This window comes from Peromyscus eremicus, chromosome 6 (assembly GCF_949786415.1).
Source record: "Peromyscus eremicus chromosome 6, PerEre_H2_v1, whole genome shotgun sequence".
In the NCBI taxonomy this organism is placed as follows: domain Eukaryota; kingdom Metazoa; phylum Chordata; class Mammalia; order Rodentia; family Cricetidae; genus Peromyscus; species Peromyscus eremicus.
Window position 1 is genome coordinate 66,305,439 of NC_081421.1, and position 17,858 is coordinate 66,323,296.

At 41.8% G+C, this 17,858-nt stretch overlaps 1 protein-coding gene across 1 annotated transcript; it reads left to right on the forward strand.

Annotated features, from left to right (window-relative positions):
- The first annotated feature begins 12,162 nt into the window (after positions 1-12,162).
- Positions 12,163-14,561, forward strand: Tchhl1 (trichohyalin like 1). The gene is made up of 2 exons (XM_059264859.1): positions 12,163-12,303; positions 12,801-14,561. Exons 1-2 carry the CDS (start codon positions 12,163-12,165, stop codon positions 14,559-14,561), a joined length of 1,902 nt encoding a protein of 633 aa, XP_059120842.1.
- Positions 14,562-17,858: the final 3,297 nt, after the last annotated feature.

Below are 17,858 nucleotides of genomic sequence, written 5' to 3' on the forward strand. Positions count from 1 at the left end.
ATCAATGATAGACGATGGAATAGGGTGGGGATACAAGGAAAATAAACAGAAGCATGGGAAGATGTAATGAGTTTTTGTAGTCAGACGACTCCCAAATGATGACATGGAGGCTTTATTAATTATAAAAGATTGGCCTTTAGCTTAGGCTTGTTAGGCTCTTATAGCTTAATTAATCCATATTTTTTAATCTACATGCAGCATGGCTCATTACCTCCTCATTCCTTCTCCTCTTTCTCTCTCTCCCTGGAAATCTCGCCTATCCTCTCCTGCCTAGCTATTGGCCATTCAGTTCTTTATTACACCAATCACAGCAATCCATCTTCATACAGTGTACAAATACCCAACAACAGGAAGACAGGTTTCACAAGAATGTGAACTATGAAGGAGAAGGAGAGGTTTGGTGTGGTTGAGATATATAGTGGGACTTGAGTTTGTTTTAATGCTTTAATGAGAAAGGACTAACAAAAAGAGGATGAAGTAGAAAAGACAGGAAATGATCAAATTCTATTAAACAATCTTAAATACTTCTATCAAGTCTGATGACCTGAGTTTGATCCTTGGAACTTAAGAATAGACTCCACAAGTTGTTCTCTGACACAAATGCTGTGACATGGGCGTGCAGGAATGTTCACACACACACACACACACACACACACACACACACACACACACAGAGAGAGAGAGAGAGAGAGAGAGAGAGAGAGAGAGAGAGAGAGACTAAATAAATAAAAAATGTAATTTTAGCCGAGCGGTGGTGGTGCACGCCTTTAATCCCAGCACTCGGGAGGCAGAGCCAGGCGGATCTCTGTGAGTTCGAGGCCAGCCTGGTCTCCAAAGCGAGTTCCAGGAAAGGCGCAAAGCTGCACAGAGAAACCCTGTCTCGAAAAACCAAAAAAAAAAAAAAAAAAAAAAAAAAGTAATTTTAAAAAAGATGCAAGTTTATAGAATCTCTTCAGTTTCAGTATCCTTATAATAATCCTAGCCTTTGGGATTATGACGAGTATAAATAACCTGTGCAAAGCATAAGGTGAATAATCAATAAATAAGGGGGATGCTCATTGTCTAGTTCAATGGTCATGGAAATACAAAATCTACAGGAGGTAAGCCTCATGGTATAGAATTAGAGGTAGGACTAAGCCCAGTCCTTTTCATTCTGGTGCTTTCATTTCAGAAGACTTCCCTCAATCTTGTCTTCCTTAGTAAACACTTTCTGAACACACACACTGCTCCAGGCAGTGAGCTGGCCTGGCACACAACAGTGATCAAGGCGACCAACCATGTCCAAGGTGTTAGTTTAGCAGAAAACACAATACGACAATTATTTTATGAGATATGTTTACTTTCCTATTATATGCTGTGATTCCAGATCATTTACCCTCCTTTCCTCATCTAAGGTAGTCTAATGTGGACCGTGAGAGACCAGCTCTCACAATCAGCTCAGGGTAATAAAAGGAATGCCTCAGAGTAGTGAGGGATAGGAAACTTTATTATCTGAGGGTAATTAGAAATAAGTTTTCATCTATCTATGACTGGTGAAATACGGAAACACACATGCTTTCTGATGTTAACTTTCTCTTTTACTTCATCTTAAGAAATTGTCTCTGTCTCCACATGGCTACATATCTCCACACCGCTGCATACAGCTATATATCTTTACATACATACTTCTTTTCATATAGCTACACATCTTTCTTTTACATTATTCATTCATCCTTTACTCACTCACTCTTCCACCTACTCACTCTCTCATACTCCTCTCTCTCTCTCTCTCTCTCTCTCTCTCTCTCTCTCTCTCACACACACACACACACACACACACTTCACTTACATTCTGCGGCAGCTCTCACAAAGCTCTGCACAGCAGTCTCTCTCCATACCACCTCTGCTGCTCCCTCACATCCAAACTCTGGACAGTTCTAAATTACATTTTCAGGCCCCTACCCATTCTCAAAACACAAGATAAGTCACATAGTTTCTCTTAGGCTAGTAATGTCACATTGACCCATGCATGTAGCTCTAAGTTGGTGAGGGGTCCCAGACATTAATAATTGGCTGAACCTTGAGCAGTCAGGGTACATGCAGAAAGAGAGCAATTGCAAGGACATGTCTTGATGTAAACAGCCTGGCCTTGATTTAGCAATAAACAACACCTGGGAATTAGTCTGTGTGTATATTCTATAGGGGGATCTTAGTCTGTCTTGGACTAGTTCTAAGGTCTTTGCAAAATGTGTAAAAGGCTGTCCTTGAGATTGAGAATACTGTTACTCTCATGTGTCAGTAGAGAAGAATATTCTGGTAATATTTTTGTTCATCAGAATTATACATCTTAAACAGAAATCATAACCTGATCATCCACAACTATAAGTGCCCAAAGATGGAAAACACACTACCAATGGGCTGTGGAAGGAATCCCATGTGGGGCATACGTGGGCTGCAAAGAGGGTGCCGAAAGAAATTTAGATAAATAGAGCTTAAGCTTTAAGCTGTTTGTGCAGAGAGTGGATACAAATGGTACCAGAGGAAGTTGGTAAGCTGTTTGTACAGAGAATAGATACAAAGGACGGCTAAAAGGAAGTTAGCTTGGGTTGTTTGCATGGAGATTAAAGACAAATAGTGAGAAAGGAAGCTAGCTCAAGTTATTTATGCTAAAAACAGGAGATGATGTCAGGGCATAAACAACTTGTAAATAGGGTGATCTTTAAAATGATTGGTTGGTTCCTTCATCCCCCTCCTAGGGTTCTGAGGTTTTCTGGTATAAAAGAGGCTTACTGCCCATCAATAAACAAGTTCTTGCTTGACTTGACTACCCACTGTGTCTGATCATCTCTGGGTAAGAGGGAGACTGGGGAACTGGCCAGCGGCGCACACTTACCTTTCCTTGGTTCCAGGCCACATCTTCACAGGTGACCTAAGTTCCCGGTGGGACAGATCCCCACAACCCCACAGCTGTTCTTATTAGGGAGACACAGGAGTGACACCTGAAAGTTACAGACAGAAAGCAACTGGTTTCCACAGCCAGTGACCCCATGGCTTTGCCAGGTGGGGTTACCATCAGGGAGTTATACGTCTGGTGGGTTGACTTGTCAAACACTAGTTGTCACTTGCTGTATACTGCCATGGCCCTCAGCAGTAATCAAGCTTAGACACTGTAGAAATTTACTGAGGGTCAGGTGATAAATTAAGTACAAAGTTGAACCCCCTTATTTGTCTATTCAAAGTTATTCCTTGGTCACCTGATAAGTTTATGGAGTGTGAGCATAAACTAACTACACTGTACGCACTGATTATACATACATACATATATACATATATAGTAGTATACATACTATTAAATGCTTGCACAACCTACACAAACATTTTTCTATTCAAATATAAAATGATGTGTTAGCTATAACAAACATCAACCATTTCATTTACATTATTGTTCTTGATAAGAATGGCTTGTTAAGGGGTAATTTGGAGGAGCCAATGACTTTAGAAGTTTGAACATGATGTGCACAAAGACCTACCCACCAGATATGCATTGTGTGATGGTTTATAATAATAAAAACCTGGAAACCATCAAAATATCCCCAATTGGGTAATTATGTAAACTATCATAATCCACTCATATGACAGACTATTACATACACATTGAAGCATTTTTTAAAGTGGAAAATTTAGAAAGGAAACAAGATGAAAAAACAAACATGTAGAATAAAATGTAAACACTGGTGGTGAGTGAACTGTAAGTGGTAGAGGCTACCTTTAACCCAGTCTGTCTAGTTCTAACTGAAGTGGCCTTTCTTTCCCAACCTTCAAGAAGAGCTAATTGCCATAAGAGTCTGTAACTAAGCTCTTCTTCCAGGCATTTCAAATGCAACTGGGAAGATGCAGTTGTTGTACACAAAACACTTGTGAAAGGCAGAGCCAGGTGGATCTCTGTGAGTTCAAGGCCAGTCCGGTCTACAGAGCGAGATCCAGGACAGGCACCTAGACTACACAGAGAAACCCTGTCTTGAAAAAAAAAAATGCTTGCTAAGAAGGATAGTTGATAAATGTCAATTTACCTGGTGTTCAGTAATTAAACATTAGAAGTCACTTTAAGTTAGTTCAGAATGTAAATGACAACATATTACATAGTAGTGAAAATCTTATTAAATAGAAAATAAAATAAGTATTCTCCCCCACTCCAGGCCCACTCTTCAGAGAAATGCTGAGTGTGTGAGTGTGTGTGTGTGTTATGTGATGTATACAACAGGGGATGTTCATTCGCTTTTATGGAAGTATGTGTGGCGGGAACAGCCGAACTCTGGAAAAGCACCTGAATAGGGGAGTGAGGATTAAGAAGAGACAAGACACAGAATAGAATCGGGAGAACTGTCAGTGAATACTGCAGCCCTGAATTTATTTCTCATGGCCTTTATATACAGAAAGCAAGGAGGCAAAAAGACTTCTTTATCTTAAGGACACCATGGTCCAAAGAACAGACAAGTATAAACACCTCCTTAATTCTCAGGACATCTGGTGACCATAGCCTTTGGCAAAACATCCTTTTATTCATCCCTGAGGAGCAAAAACAAGCTTGAACTCCCCGACCCTAAGTCAAGATGGAATCAAGCCACAAGATGGAGTTACTGTGGTCTTCCACATATGTGGAAGCTAGAGATGGACATAAGTATGTCTTCATCAGTCATGTCTCCACTTTATTTGTTTGTTGATAGATTGATTGACTGAGAATGGTCTCTCACTGAACCTACAGCTCACCATTTTGAGACCACCCCTATCCCCATGCCAGCTCTGAGTTTATTGATGTGTACTACTGTATGTACCTCTTTTTTACATAGATAAAAAGACAAAAAAATTAGGCAGCGTGGAGGAATAAGAGAAGAAAGGGGAGCCCTGATATGTTAGTGTGAACCTGAAAGGGAAAAATCAGTAGCCATCTTGAGAGATGCATCCCCCTCCCCTCCTCCAAAGGTATTTGCTGACCAGCAGTTTTAGAAGTGACCAGAAGTTGAATTTATAAGGCTGGGACAATAAATCTATGTATCTTGGACTTGGCAAAACAAGATATGGGGAGTAAGGGCTCACCTGACCTCAGAGGAGAGTAGAACTGGAACAATAAATCTGAATGTACATATCCTGGATTCAACAAAAGCAGGACATAGGGAGTAAAAATTTATGTCTCTGTAGATACCCTGAGTCCTGTTAGCCAACAGTAACCTCAGCCAGTAACTTCAAAGAACTATCTCACACCTAGCCCCCTCATCCAATCCCAAGCTGCATGTAAACCTTTCCTATACAAACCCCTTAAAGTGAGTACTTGGGGCTGTTCTCCTCCACCTGCTGTGTCAGATGTTGGGTGCCCACCAAGCTTGCTTGTTTTGTTATTAAAAACCTCTGTGTGCTTGCATCAGATATTGGCTCTGTTGTGTCTTGCTTGGGGGTCTTGTGACCTGGGCACAACAAACCAATAAAGGAGGTTCCTCAAAAATGAAAACTATTGGGTCTGAGGAGATGGCTCAGCAGTGACGAGCTCTTGCTGCTCTTGTAGAGTGCCTCTTGGAGAGCACTCACACGGGAAAACTTACAACTGCCTGTAACTCCAGTTCCAGAGGATCCAGTGCCCTCTTTTGGTCTCTGTAGGCACCTGAACACATGTGGTGCACATACATACACACTCAGTGAGTGTCTTAGTTTGGGTCTCTATTGCTGTCAAGAGACACCATAACCATGGCAACTCTTATAAAGGAAAACATTTAATTGAGGAGGCTTATAGTTTCAGAGGTTTAATTCATTATCATCATGGCGGGGCATAGCGGTGGGATGGCAGACATGGTGCTAAAGAAGGAGCTGAGAGTTCTACATCTTGAACGCAGGCAGCAGAAGGAGGGATTGTATACTAGGCGTAGCTTGAACATATATGAGACCTCAAAGCTCACCCCCACAGTGACATATTTCCTCCAGCAAGGCCACACTTCCTAACAGGACCACTGCCTATGGACCAAGCATTCAAACACATGAATCTATGGGGACCACACTTATTCACCACCACAGTGACATACACATATGCATAAAAATTTTTTAAATTGTTTGAAAATATTAAGTAGTAGATATTTTCCTTCATTTACTTATTTATTGGAGGAGGGGCAAGCTCATTCTGAGTTCATACATGGAGGTCAAAGGACAACTTGCAGTCATCAATTCTCTCTCTCCACCATGTGGGGTCCAGGAAGTGAATCAGTTAGTCAAGCATGGTGTCTTTATCCACTGAGCCAGTCTGTAACTAGAGTTTTTAAACTTCCTTCATGTTTTCTGAATTATATCTGTTTTCCCTGGGATCAGTTTTTCTATCCTGTTCGTGCTGACATTTGTATATGCAAATATTCTTACTTGCCCATTTAATATCAATAAAAGGATAACGGGTTTCTTCTAGTATGCATTCGTAGGCTTATTTTCACAAAATTTGTGACAGAGTTGGATAAAGTGTGAGATGTTTAAGAATTAAGTGGCTAGCTGGCTGCAGAGTCCCTCAGCACAACCAAATGTCATAATGGAGCACATTTTCCTAGAGTGCTCATGTCTATATTAGGTGTTTTACTTCCCAGTCAGTCTATGGGTTTGTCAACAAATACTAATAGAGTACTATATTTCTGGTTATCTCCTAGCTGGGTAGAGTCCCATCTCCAGGAATCTTACATTTAACATTTCTAGAAGATGTTTAATTCCTTCTGGGAGGATCCAGTTAATAATTTACTAGGAAAACAACTTTGCCAAGGAGGTTAGATAGTAAATACCCACATGTCTGTGTTTAAAAATGGAGGAGGGAGGGGAATGATGTCACTTCAGTACTCATATAAGAAATTCTAAAAAAAACCCAAAACATCACTTCTTGGTAAAACTAACAAATGTGCATTTAATATATACCACACCCTTCCAACAATAAAATAAAAAGGAAGAGGAAGCTGGAGAATGACCACTTGTCTTATACAAGCCTGTTTACAGCCATGATTCTCATTTGCATACACCTTGTCTCCCAGTTCTGAACTCAGCGCTTCTTTATATTCTAATGGCAAGATCTGTCTTCATTTCTGTAGCATTGCTAGAACACATTCCTACGAAGCCTTCTCCATCATTGCAGTCATGAACAGCTGCTACTCCTTCACTTTCCATTTTCTACCTCTATATGAAAATCTCTCACACAGTTATGATTCTCCCCTAACACTGTCATCATTCTGGTTTATTTTTGTTTAATTTGATTTTTATTTTATAAATTATATATATATATATATATATATTTAAAATTTTATTTAATAAAAAGGGTATTTTAAATTAATACTTTTATTTTAGAGTATTCTAGGCAGAACATTAAAAACATATGTTGTTGAGATGGTCAGGTGGCTCAGTGAGTAAAGATTCTTGCTGCCAAGACTGATGACCTGAGTTTGAGCCCCAGAATCCATATGGTGGAAGAAGAGAACTCTGACTACTACAAGCATGCTGTAGCTGGCCACACACACACACACGCACACACACACACACACACACACATGAGATGGGGGAGGGAGAGGGAAACAGAAAGAATAAATATCATTGTTAAAAACATTTTAAGAACATATATTAGTTCAGTCTACCATAATCTTAAATAAACTTCCATTACATTTAGAGTAAGTAAAATAAGATCGTGAAAATATAAACATAAGCTAAATCCTTTACTTCTTGTCAAACTTTACATTATATAATCATTAAAAATTATAAATTATTTTTTGGTCATTCTCTCTAAAGTAGCTATCATATATGTTTTGCTTGATGTTTTTATTCAAGACTTTAGTGTTGACCTTTCAGGAAAAATAGTTCTCAGGCTTCCTCCCACTTCCTCTCCCTGCCTCTCCTCCTTTTCACCTTCCTCTCCTCCATTCCCTCGCCCCTTCTCATTTCTATGTCATACTTAGATAAAATTAGAGGGATAAGAACATTACCTAGTAATGATTCCAGAGATCTGTTTAAGGCAAGAAAGGGCCACCTGGCTCTTCTTTTTGGCCATGAAAGAGGTATCCGAAGCTTACTGTACTACAGTCTGAAGACCTTTATTTATTTATTTATTTTTTGATTTTTTGAATTTTTTGAGACAGGGTTTCTCTGTGTAGCTTTGCGCCTTTCCTGGAACTCACTTGGTAGCCCAGGCTGGCCTCGAACTCACAGAGATCCACCTGGCTCTGCCTCCTGAGTGCTGGGATTAAAGGCGTGCGCCACCACCGCCCGGCTGCGCCACCACCGCCCGGCCTGAAGACCTTTAAACACAAGATGCAGGCAGCCACCTTCCTGCTCTGCCAGCACTCTCTAGGTCACCTCTCACTCAGAGTGTATTCATTAATAACATGGTTTTCAGTACACACTGGGACAATAGAGTGTCTGTAAAAGGGATTGTGAGTCCTCTCTGTGTTCAGAGATAAGGCAAAAGACAGCCTTATCTTGCCTTTCTTAATAGGAACGAGCATATAAAACCATAGACATTCAAAGCTGAAAGAGCTAGAAAGCGATCCCAGGGGTTAAAAGAGCTGGCAGCTCTGGCGGAGGACCAAAGCTCAGTTCCAACACCCACCACCCACATCAGGCGGTTCACAGCTGCAGCTCCAGGGGACCCAATGCCCTTTTTTGGCTTGTGCATACAAAGACATATGAGTATAAGTAAGTGTTAGAATAAATAAAATAAAAGGTATCTAGCCAGGGCACAATGCCATGGAATAGTAAATTATGTGGATACAATTTGGTCTTTGGAATCTGACACCTCATCAGCAGGAGGCTTTTGTTGGTATTGTTCCCAAGCTAACTAAATTTTCTAAATGCTGAACATGGTGTCTTGTGTTTCTTCACGCACTACTTACTCTTGCCATGGCAAGGCTCCCCATAACCTAATAATGCAGCCTCTCTGTGAACAGATCCAGAAACAGAGAACTCAGGCTTTAGGAGAGGCACTCCTCAGTGAAGACAATTCAACTCATTAGAAATTTCTTAAGAACTAGAGTCTGGCTTCTAGAAAGTTCCAACCATGTAATCTGCAATCTTTCAGCTGCCATCTGTCCCTGTATTACACAGCAATGGGAGATTGCATTAATAGGAAGACTCTGGTCTCAGAGACATATGTGTTGCATTTATCTAATTATTCTTTATCAATAAAAAATTTGGAGTCAGATATCGGGGTAAGAACCTGAATGATCAGAGAAGTGGTGGAGAAGCAACCAGTGACCCCCTATTTCTTCCCTTCCTCCATCCAAAAGGGCTGAGATTCTCCCTAAGCCCTGCCTTACTACTTCCTGTCTCTCTATCTGTCCTCAGTCCTCCAAAACCTCTATGGTTAATTTTGGTCAGCTAGTAACTCTGCCCTCTGATTCAAAGCAAACTTTATTATCAGAATTCAATCAAAATATCACACAACACATCTGTTCTGGGGACATTTAAATTCCGAATCTTGACACTTCTATTTACTAGCTATATGTCTACACCCAAGTTGCTCAACAATCAAGAGCCTTAACTTCTCCATCTGTTAAGAGGATAATAACTATGTACAAGTATTATGAGGCTTAAGATAGCCCGTGCAAAGCACCTGGTATGTCATGAGCATTCCTTTCTCTTCCACACCCGTGAAAATGGCTGCTATTTGGAAGACAGTTATTTATGTGCCCCCTGAGTGTTTCCTTCAACCACTTCTCACAAGACTGACCATTGCACTGCAAGGCAAGGACACACAACATACCCAGTGCTAAATAAACCAGTGCATGACAGTGTTTGAAAAATAGTTCGTACAGACAGAGTGTTAACGAGTCAAAACCAAACTGACCTCGTGCTGACCCTAACTTTCAGGAGCAAGACTTCTTCGTGGGGAGGGGTGTGCTGAAACTGTTTAAAGGTACAAGCGGCCAGAGTGGAATTTCCCTGACCCTCGGTTAACTTGTACTTACCTTGTCAGGAAACCCAGAACAAAGGTTTTGCTGAATAACAATCCCCCCCTTTAGCCTGTTTTCCCACTTACTTTCCCATCTTCATCTTTTTGGGCTCTTCATCTTAGTTTTTCACTCCTATTTCTGTAGATCGACCCACTTCTTATGTCCTTTGAAAGAAGAGGCAAAGATGTCTTAAAACACACTCCTTTCTCATCTAAAACATTGAAGAAGATAACAGAATAATTTTCCTCTGAATTAAATAGTTCTAGAAGGGACCTAAATCTGTATGGCAATCAAAACATTCTTCCCCATGAGCATCTTAGACTAATTTCCATCCCTACCTCAGCTTCCATAGCTCCCTCTCCCCATTCCAGAGAGAAAGCAGTCATCTGGATGCTCATGTCTGAGCTCCATAAATTATAAAAAATGCCCCCTAAAGGCAGCTGTCAATCATATTTTAAAAATAGCATCCACTTAGGTAAGCAAGGTTTTGCATATCTAACAAGAGATTTTTTTTTCTATCTTGGCCTTTGGGCATGGAGAGCAGAACATGAAAACAGCTGAATCAACCAATATCTCCAACCTTGTCCCGTGATTAAGCAGGGTTTTATTTTAAATACATGATTGACATCCCTTTCTCAAGGTTAGGTCAAACAGAGGCCAGACTGCAGGCAGAGGGAGGAATCAGATGACTTCAGAGGTCTCTGCCAGCCCCGTGATTTGTCAGCCAGAAATACAATTATGTCCTTAGGTTAAGAACAGAAAGACTGAAAGAAAATAAGAAATCCGCCGCCCCGAAGCCCTAAAAATACTTCAAAATTATAACCTACAAAAATCAGTAAGTGGAAAAGAGATCTTTCTACTTCTTTTTGGTCAATCTGATAAGACTTAACTGAAGCTACCTCCTGAAGGAGGAAACAACAGCAGGGAGAGCCAAAGGCAGAGAGGAGGAGAGACTGGGTTTGGTGTGATGAATCAGGTCATTAGACCCAGAGGGTGTCTCCTAACTAAGCAATTAGAGACTCAATAAAAAGGTCCCAGTGCCTGCTGTGGCTCACAGCCCGCTGCCCCACATTCCGCTTGCTCTCACTCCTGAACGAGGTAAGTAGGTAAGTCTCATAGACTCCAGTGTGCCCAGGACCTCTGCGGCTGCTTTGCTTCTATGTGAGACTGTGAAGACTGTCGGTGGCTCAGAGGAAAGTCAACCTTTGCTCAGGATGTTAAGCTGGGAGTCCTGCCATCGAAGACACAGTCTGCGAATAGAAAAAATATAAAGCCCATACCATAAGTTCTATTTTATAAGATGTAGGACCTAGATCCCTATTAGATGAAAGAGTAGATTGAATTAGATCATAGCCAATGAGGGAGGGTCAGGACTGGGTTTTATCACTGAGTTCTCATGGAACAGTGCTACTTGGTAAAAACGAGTTACACAAGGGTTGGTTTTTTGAACATGACCCCTCTTCCTTCTAAAAGCTTTACTAACTTGACAGTTTCATGTTCTTTCCTAGCAGACTAGGTGAGACTGAACCAAGGGTAGGGGAAAGCAGATGGACACTCTCAAATGGGGTTTAGAGGTTTAATCTCCTTCTGTCGACTTCATTTGTGTGTTAATACTTAGGTTTGAGGTTTTGTTTTTCCTTTCTTTCTTTTTTTCCTCTATTCTTGAAATAGTGTTCTCTCAGCACATGAGTGTTGCTGTTTATGGCAGCATGAAGTGTCTATTCTAATGACCACCTATATTGTATCTAACCTCACCAATTGTTGTGTCCCTTGTAAAACTAAATCACTCTTCCAATGCAAATACAATATTTAAAATACAGAATACAGTAGGCATTGTGGGCAGAGTTAGGCAGGTGCAGGAAGGATGACCTTGACCTTGGCTTGCTTTTCCTAGAGAGCCTATCCTGGGAGATGAGCCTTGTTTTTTTGTTGTTGTTGTTTTGTTTCTTGTTTTTTTTGGTTTTTTTTTTTTTTTTTTTTTTTTTTTTTGCTGTTGTTGCTTTGTTTTTTAAAAAGATTTTTTAATTTTTATTTTATGTGCACCAGTGCTTTGCCTGCATGTATGTCTGTGTGAGGGTGTCAGATCTGGGAGTTGCAGACAGTTGTGAGCTGCCATGTGGGTGCTGGGAACAGAATCCACCGACATCCTTGGCAAGAGCAAGTGCTTTTAACCACTGAGCCAGCCGTCTCTCCAGCCCTGACCTTGTTTTCTTGCAGCCTCTTCCAGGTTGTAAAGATGTCGAGGCTCCTGAGAGGTGTCTTCTGTGTCATTGAGACATTCCACAAATATGCCAGTGAGGATGGTGACCACAAGGCAAAGCTGACCCGAAGAGAGCTGAGACAGCTCCTGGAGAGAGAAATCAGGAACTTCCTTCAGGTGAGGAGGAGCTTACTAGTCCCCCCTTCACCACTTTGTAACACAAGCAGGAAGCGCTATTTGTCTGCTCGCTGTCACTTGGCTAGCTGGCTCTCTGCTTGCACTAACCTTTCAACAATTTTTTTTTTTTGGTTGCTTTTTTTTTTTTTTCCCCCAGTCTCAGCGGCCTCTTCTATGCAACTGCTTAGTCAGTCATGCAGAGGAAAGGTTTCCATTGTGTAACTTCTGCTTCACCCAGGAAGACTTCTGCACAGGGTCATAACCCCATTATGCTTCTAACTCAGCTCACATGTGATGCAATTGCTAGTGCTAGGCTTAGTGCTAAGATGAAAAAATGGATCAGAATTGATGGGTTCTCACTGTTTAAAGCAAGTCTTTCACTGTTAAGAGAGGTAAGGTTAAAAAAAATTTTTTTAAAATCTTTTCAGGAGAACTGAAGATACTTGGAACACATGACCACATGTAAATAAACAGATTTTCTTTGTGTTTACATGCAGCCACATGTCTTTCACGCTGTGGAGAGAAAGCTGAACCTTCTGGATATTGACAGAGATGGTGCCATCAGTTTTGAGGAATTTCTCCTTGCAATCTTCAGCTTATTGAACCTCTTTTATTTTGATATGTCATCACTAAATCCAGAACCAAGACCGATGTCGAAGTCAGAGAGAATGGATGATGTGGACCTTCTGGCAACCACCAGAAGGAGTCAGCAGGTAGTAGGGGTGGGACCAACTCAAGAAAGGCTGGTGTTGGCATCATCAGCTCAGCCCAGCCATGAAGAAGGTCAGGCTGGTGAACACAGTAAGATGAGCCCACAGGAAGACATTAAGACTCACAACCTACCACAAAAGGTGTCTGAGCCCAGTGACCCTGAGAACCAACACCCAGAAGAAGATGGTCAGGAAGTCGCACAAGATGTACCAGCAACAGAATATGATGGAGTCCAATTTAAGAGAAATACGCCAGGAGAAGTATCCAAACAGAGCAGCAATCCAACACAGGTGATCCCCAAAGAAAGCGGTAAGGCAGTCAGGAGTCAACGTGACACCAAATTAAGTGACCATATGGCACAGAGGCCATCTGAAGATGAGGAACGTGCTATAGAAAAGAGTATTAAGACACATTCCACAACACAGGATCCATTCCCACAAAAAGAAGACAGAGCCATGTTGGAGCACACTGATTTGCCAATAGAAGTTGTTTCTGGGAAACCATCTCACACACAGAAAGTTATTGAGCTTATGGATGATACTAGAATATCTGAAACTCAAGAACCAGAAAAAGATTCGGGCAGAACACCACCCGAAACCACACATTTAGAGGACACCAAGGCAGACAGAACATCTGAAACACACGAATTGCCAGCGCAAGAAAGAAAACATGAAACACAGAACCAGTCTGCCCAAAGTGGGAGCAGAAATGATTCAGAAACATCTAGTAGAGGCAAACAGGAGGAGGGGAGGAAAGACCATGAGAGAAAAACTGGACCCCCAGCACCAGAAGCCCAAACACAGGGTGAGAAGTGTCAAGAGGTCTCAGGATCATGGAGGGGAAAGGGTGCTGAAAAGGATTCTGGTACACAAGGGCTAAGCTCAGAAGAAGGAAATCAGAATCTCCCTGAAATAAAGGAAGAACCCATCTCAGGAAAAGAGGCAAGACACAGTGAGGGAGACACAGCAGACACATTTTTGATCAACAAAAACAGCCCTGCAGCTGAAGAGACACTGGGAACAAGAGAAAGTTCACAGGAGCTGGCCCCACTTGAGAAGCAATCTCAAGGGAAAAATCAGAGAGCCACCAGGACTCCTGACAAGCCAGTCAGGAAGCAGGACCACAGTGAGGGGGAAGACCCTGAGGTAGCAGTTCCACCGAGTGGTGAGGGTTCCTGTGAAACTCCCATCAGCCTGGCTCCAGAGGTAGGCAGCAGCAGCTCGGATTCAGGGGAACTACAGGTGCCAGGGGATTTGCAGAGTCAGGAAGACACCCATAGAGATGCTAAGCAAGGAAGTGACAATAACAACCCAGATCCCCAGAAGCAGGGGAGAGCGCCAGGCGAGAGCAGCAGAGTGCAGGAGGCTGTAGTGGTGTCGATCCAAGAAGACAGACAGCTCCCAGAGGAACAGGAACAGCCTGCCAGAGGGGAGCAGGGTGGTCCAGGGGCAGCTGTGGAGCCCAGTGAAGGAGGGGAGGTACAGGAGTCCACAGCAGGAGGTGAAAACAGAAAATCCCCAGAGGCAGAGAGTTCCAGGGCCCAGTGAGTCTACTAAACGTTTATCTATGTAGCTTGCTGGGAACACTGAGTTAAAGTCGATAATTAAATATCCTGATGATCAATTTCTTTTGTTGGTTCACTTCTTCCTTCATTCTCCATCTTGGGAGACACTAACAGAAACAAGCACAATCAATTACTTGTGGTTTTTTTTTTTTTCTCTTTCTCTGAATACCATAATTAGAGAACGATGCTTTCAAGTTTAGCAGTGATCCAGGAGTAGTTATCATATATTTCCTGAAGCCAAAGCACCAACCCCGTTCTCTTAGCATTCTGTTCTGACTTAATATTTTCCCAGTTAACTTATACCTCTTAGAAGAGGTACATTGTCTTGGGTACCATACCAAGGAATATATCAGATATGTGTATGTTATGTGTATTTATGTATAGATTATCTAGGTACTCTCCACTTGACACACCTAAAGACCTGTAACCTCCATGGCTTTGGACATCCCAGCACCAGGCACTGACAACTGCCTGTCCAGAAATGCTCTCTTCATGATCTATCTCTACCTCCCTTGTGAATCCATCATCTCCAGTTTCCAAGACTGTGGGGCCTTCTAGGCTTTCTCCTTTGACATCCACCCCCGCCCCCTACCCATATATATGTTATTAGCTACACTGATGCCCTCAATCTGCTTGTTCAGACCTGACTCCACATGTTAAGCCCACCCTACAAATAAGTTGTCACTTCTGAGATTGTCAGCCCCTGCCCCCTAGACTAGAATGGTTCTCTTCATTTCCTTTCTTCTGCCATTCCCTCAATCCCCATTCCATCAGAGTTCAAAGACACAAATACCAAAATCATCATTTGCCTTGCTTCTTTTTTAATCTTTATATCTAATCCACGACAGTATCTTTTGACGAGGTTTTCCTATAAATACATCTTCCAGATAGCTCTTTCATCTCCACCCCATATAAATCCATCTTCTGGATAAACCATCTTTTCACCATTATATACAAGACTTCACATATCTAAACTAGTGTCTCTCCCTCCCATTTTACCAAATGTCTAAGTGTTTTCTGTCCTATGGGGTCCAACCCCAATGACACTTCACTCATTATAAAATCTTTATTTTAAAAAGTGCATGATACAGGCTTGGAGAGGTGGCTCAATGGTTATGAGCACTTGCTGTCTTCTAGAGGACCTGAGTCCAGTTCCCAACACCCACATCAGGCAGCTCACAATTGTCTGTAACTCCAGCTCCGGGGAATCCAATGTCTTTGGTCTCCTCAGGCCTGGCACACATGTGCATATCTACATGCAGATAACACACCTATACATGACTGAAAAGAAACCTTTTTTTTTTTTGAATCTGTGGTAGTGTCAGATACTGGGTATGGCATTTAGGGTATAACTGAAACCAGGACAAATAAGAACTCGTCACCTTGGAGCTTACATGATAGTAAGGGAAGGGAGAGCCAAACAGTAGAATAAGAAGCAGACAAGGGAGCTCCAGGGAGCACAGCAATGAAGAGGACAGACCGTGGGAGTGGTGATGGGGAGGTGAATGTCAGAAGCACAGCCTTAACCCTGTGCCCCCTCTAGGTTCCTCCTGCCCAGCAGATCTAAGCTCCCTACAGTCCAGAGTCCTCACTTGGGCTTCTGCTCTTAACTTTCTCCTGAGTTTTAATTACAAGTGTGCTAGTCGAAACATCCTTCTCAGTGCATAGACTCTTTGGTGGCAAGATTTACAAAGTGAACATCTTACTGTTCTTCCTGAGCCTGGAGTTTGACCTCAGATATCTATTATGGTTTCAGTAGGTGTTTGTTGAGCAAGCAAATGAATGGCTGCTACATTTCAACATCCTCTTCACTAGGTTCCCATTGCCAGTCCATTCCCATTCAAGCACTCTTGAATTTTGCAAGACACTGTTTTCATCTCTTTACCTCCCTCTATTTAAGAACTCTTAGTGACACCTTATACTTTCCCGTGTACCACATCAAGCCTAAGCTGACCAAACTCTCTCTATTATATCCCTCTAATTACAATTGACCACCACTTCCTGCAGAAATCTTTCTGAGAACATCAGCTTGCTCATCTAATTGTCTAACCACTACTTTGATCATATCCTACTAAGTTTATAGGGACATTAATGGGATTGAATGCATGTAAGTGTATTTATCAAGCACTGGTTATATGCAAGCCACTGTGGTAGACATAGGCATGCTCAAGTGAATGGGAAGGTCATGGTCCCCACCCTCATAAAGGATACAGCCCTGCATAAGACAACTGGAAAGTCCTGCAGAGAGCTAACTAGAAGTTAGCAGTAATGCGACTTCCTCCCACCTCTATGCTGCTTGTTCTTGTGGCTCATCCTCCCTGAAGCTCTCTTCCTCTTCCTCTCTACTTCCAACTCTACCTTGTCCTTGAAGCCCTAGACAAAGTCATACTTCCTGTAGTAATCTCGTACTGATCCACACACAGCCTGCATCTCTCAGATTAGTGCTCACTGTATACTAGTTTTTACTAATTGCTCTCTCAATATTATTTCCCCAATTGCACAAATTATAAGCACTAAAGAAAAGGAATCATACCACTCCAGCACCTCAACTGTTCCCGGGTGCTTCCTTACCTTCTCTTAAGATAGTACCACCTGTGTAAGTGTCATCTAATCCACATAGCAGTCCTGGAGAAATGGAAGAAACAGAGATAGTGTCCAGAATAGACAAAGAATGCCTATAGAATTAGGCAACAGAATCTGAGAAAACAGAAAATGGAAAAAGGTATTTAAAACACATGAGAGAGGACATCAAAACACCAGTGAAAATTTTTTCAGTCTTATTAGATAGAGGTCAGATGAATGCAGAACAAACCACAGAGATCTAGTCACACCCAATACATGTCTGAAATTGATGGTTATATCAAGTGTGAGCAGAGACTTAGAGCAACTAGAACTCTCATCCTGAAAAGGAGAGTAAGCATACAACGATCCTTTAAAGACATATATGGCAATAACTACTGCAGGGCAAATTTTATACCTACATAATTCTACTGCAGAAATGGACTCAACCCAGAATGCCATTAACCTGAGCATTCAGGAAACTGAGAAAGGGGATCAGGAGGAGTTCAAAGTCAGCCTAGGCTACATAGCAAGATTCTATCTCAAAAAAAAAAAAAAAGAGAGAGAGAAAAGAAAAGAAAAAAGGAAAGATAAAAGAAAGGAAATGACTGCTCCTAGGTTTGGTGGAGGAGAAAGTTTATTTAGTTATGTGGGAGAGCATAGCCAGAAACCGCGACACCTAGGAGAGTACAGAGTGGACATGACCCTGTGAGCCCTGTGA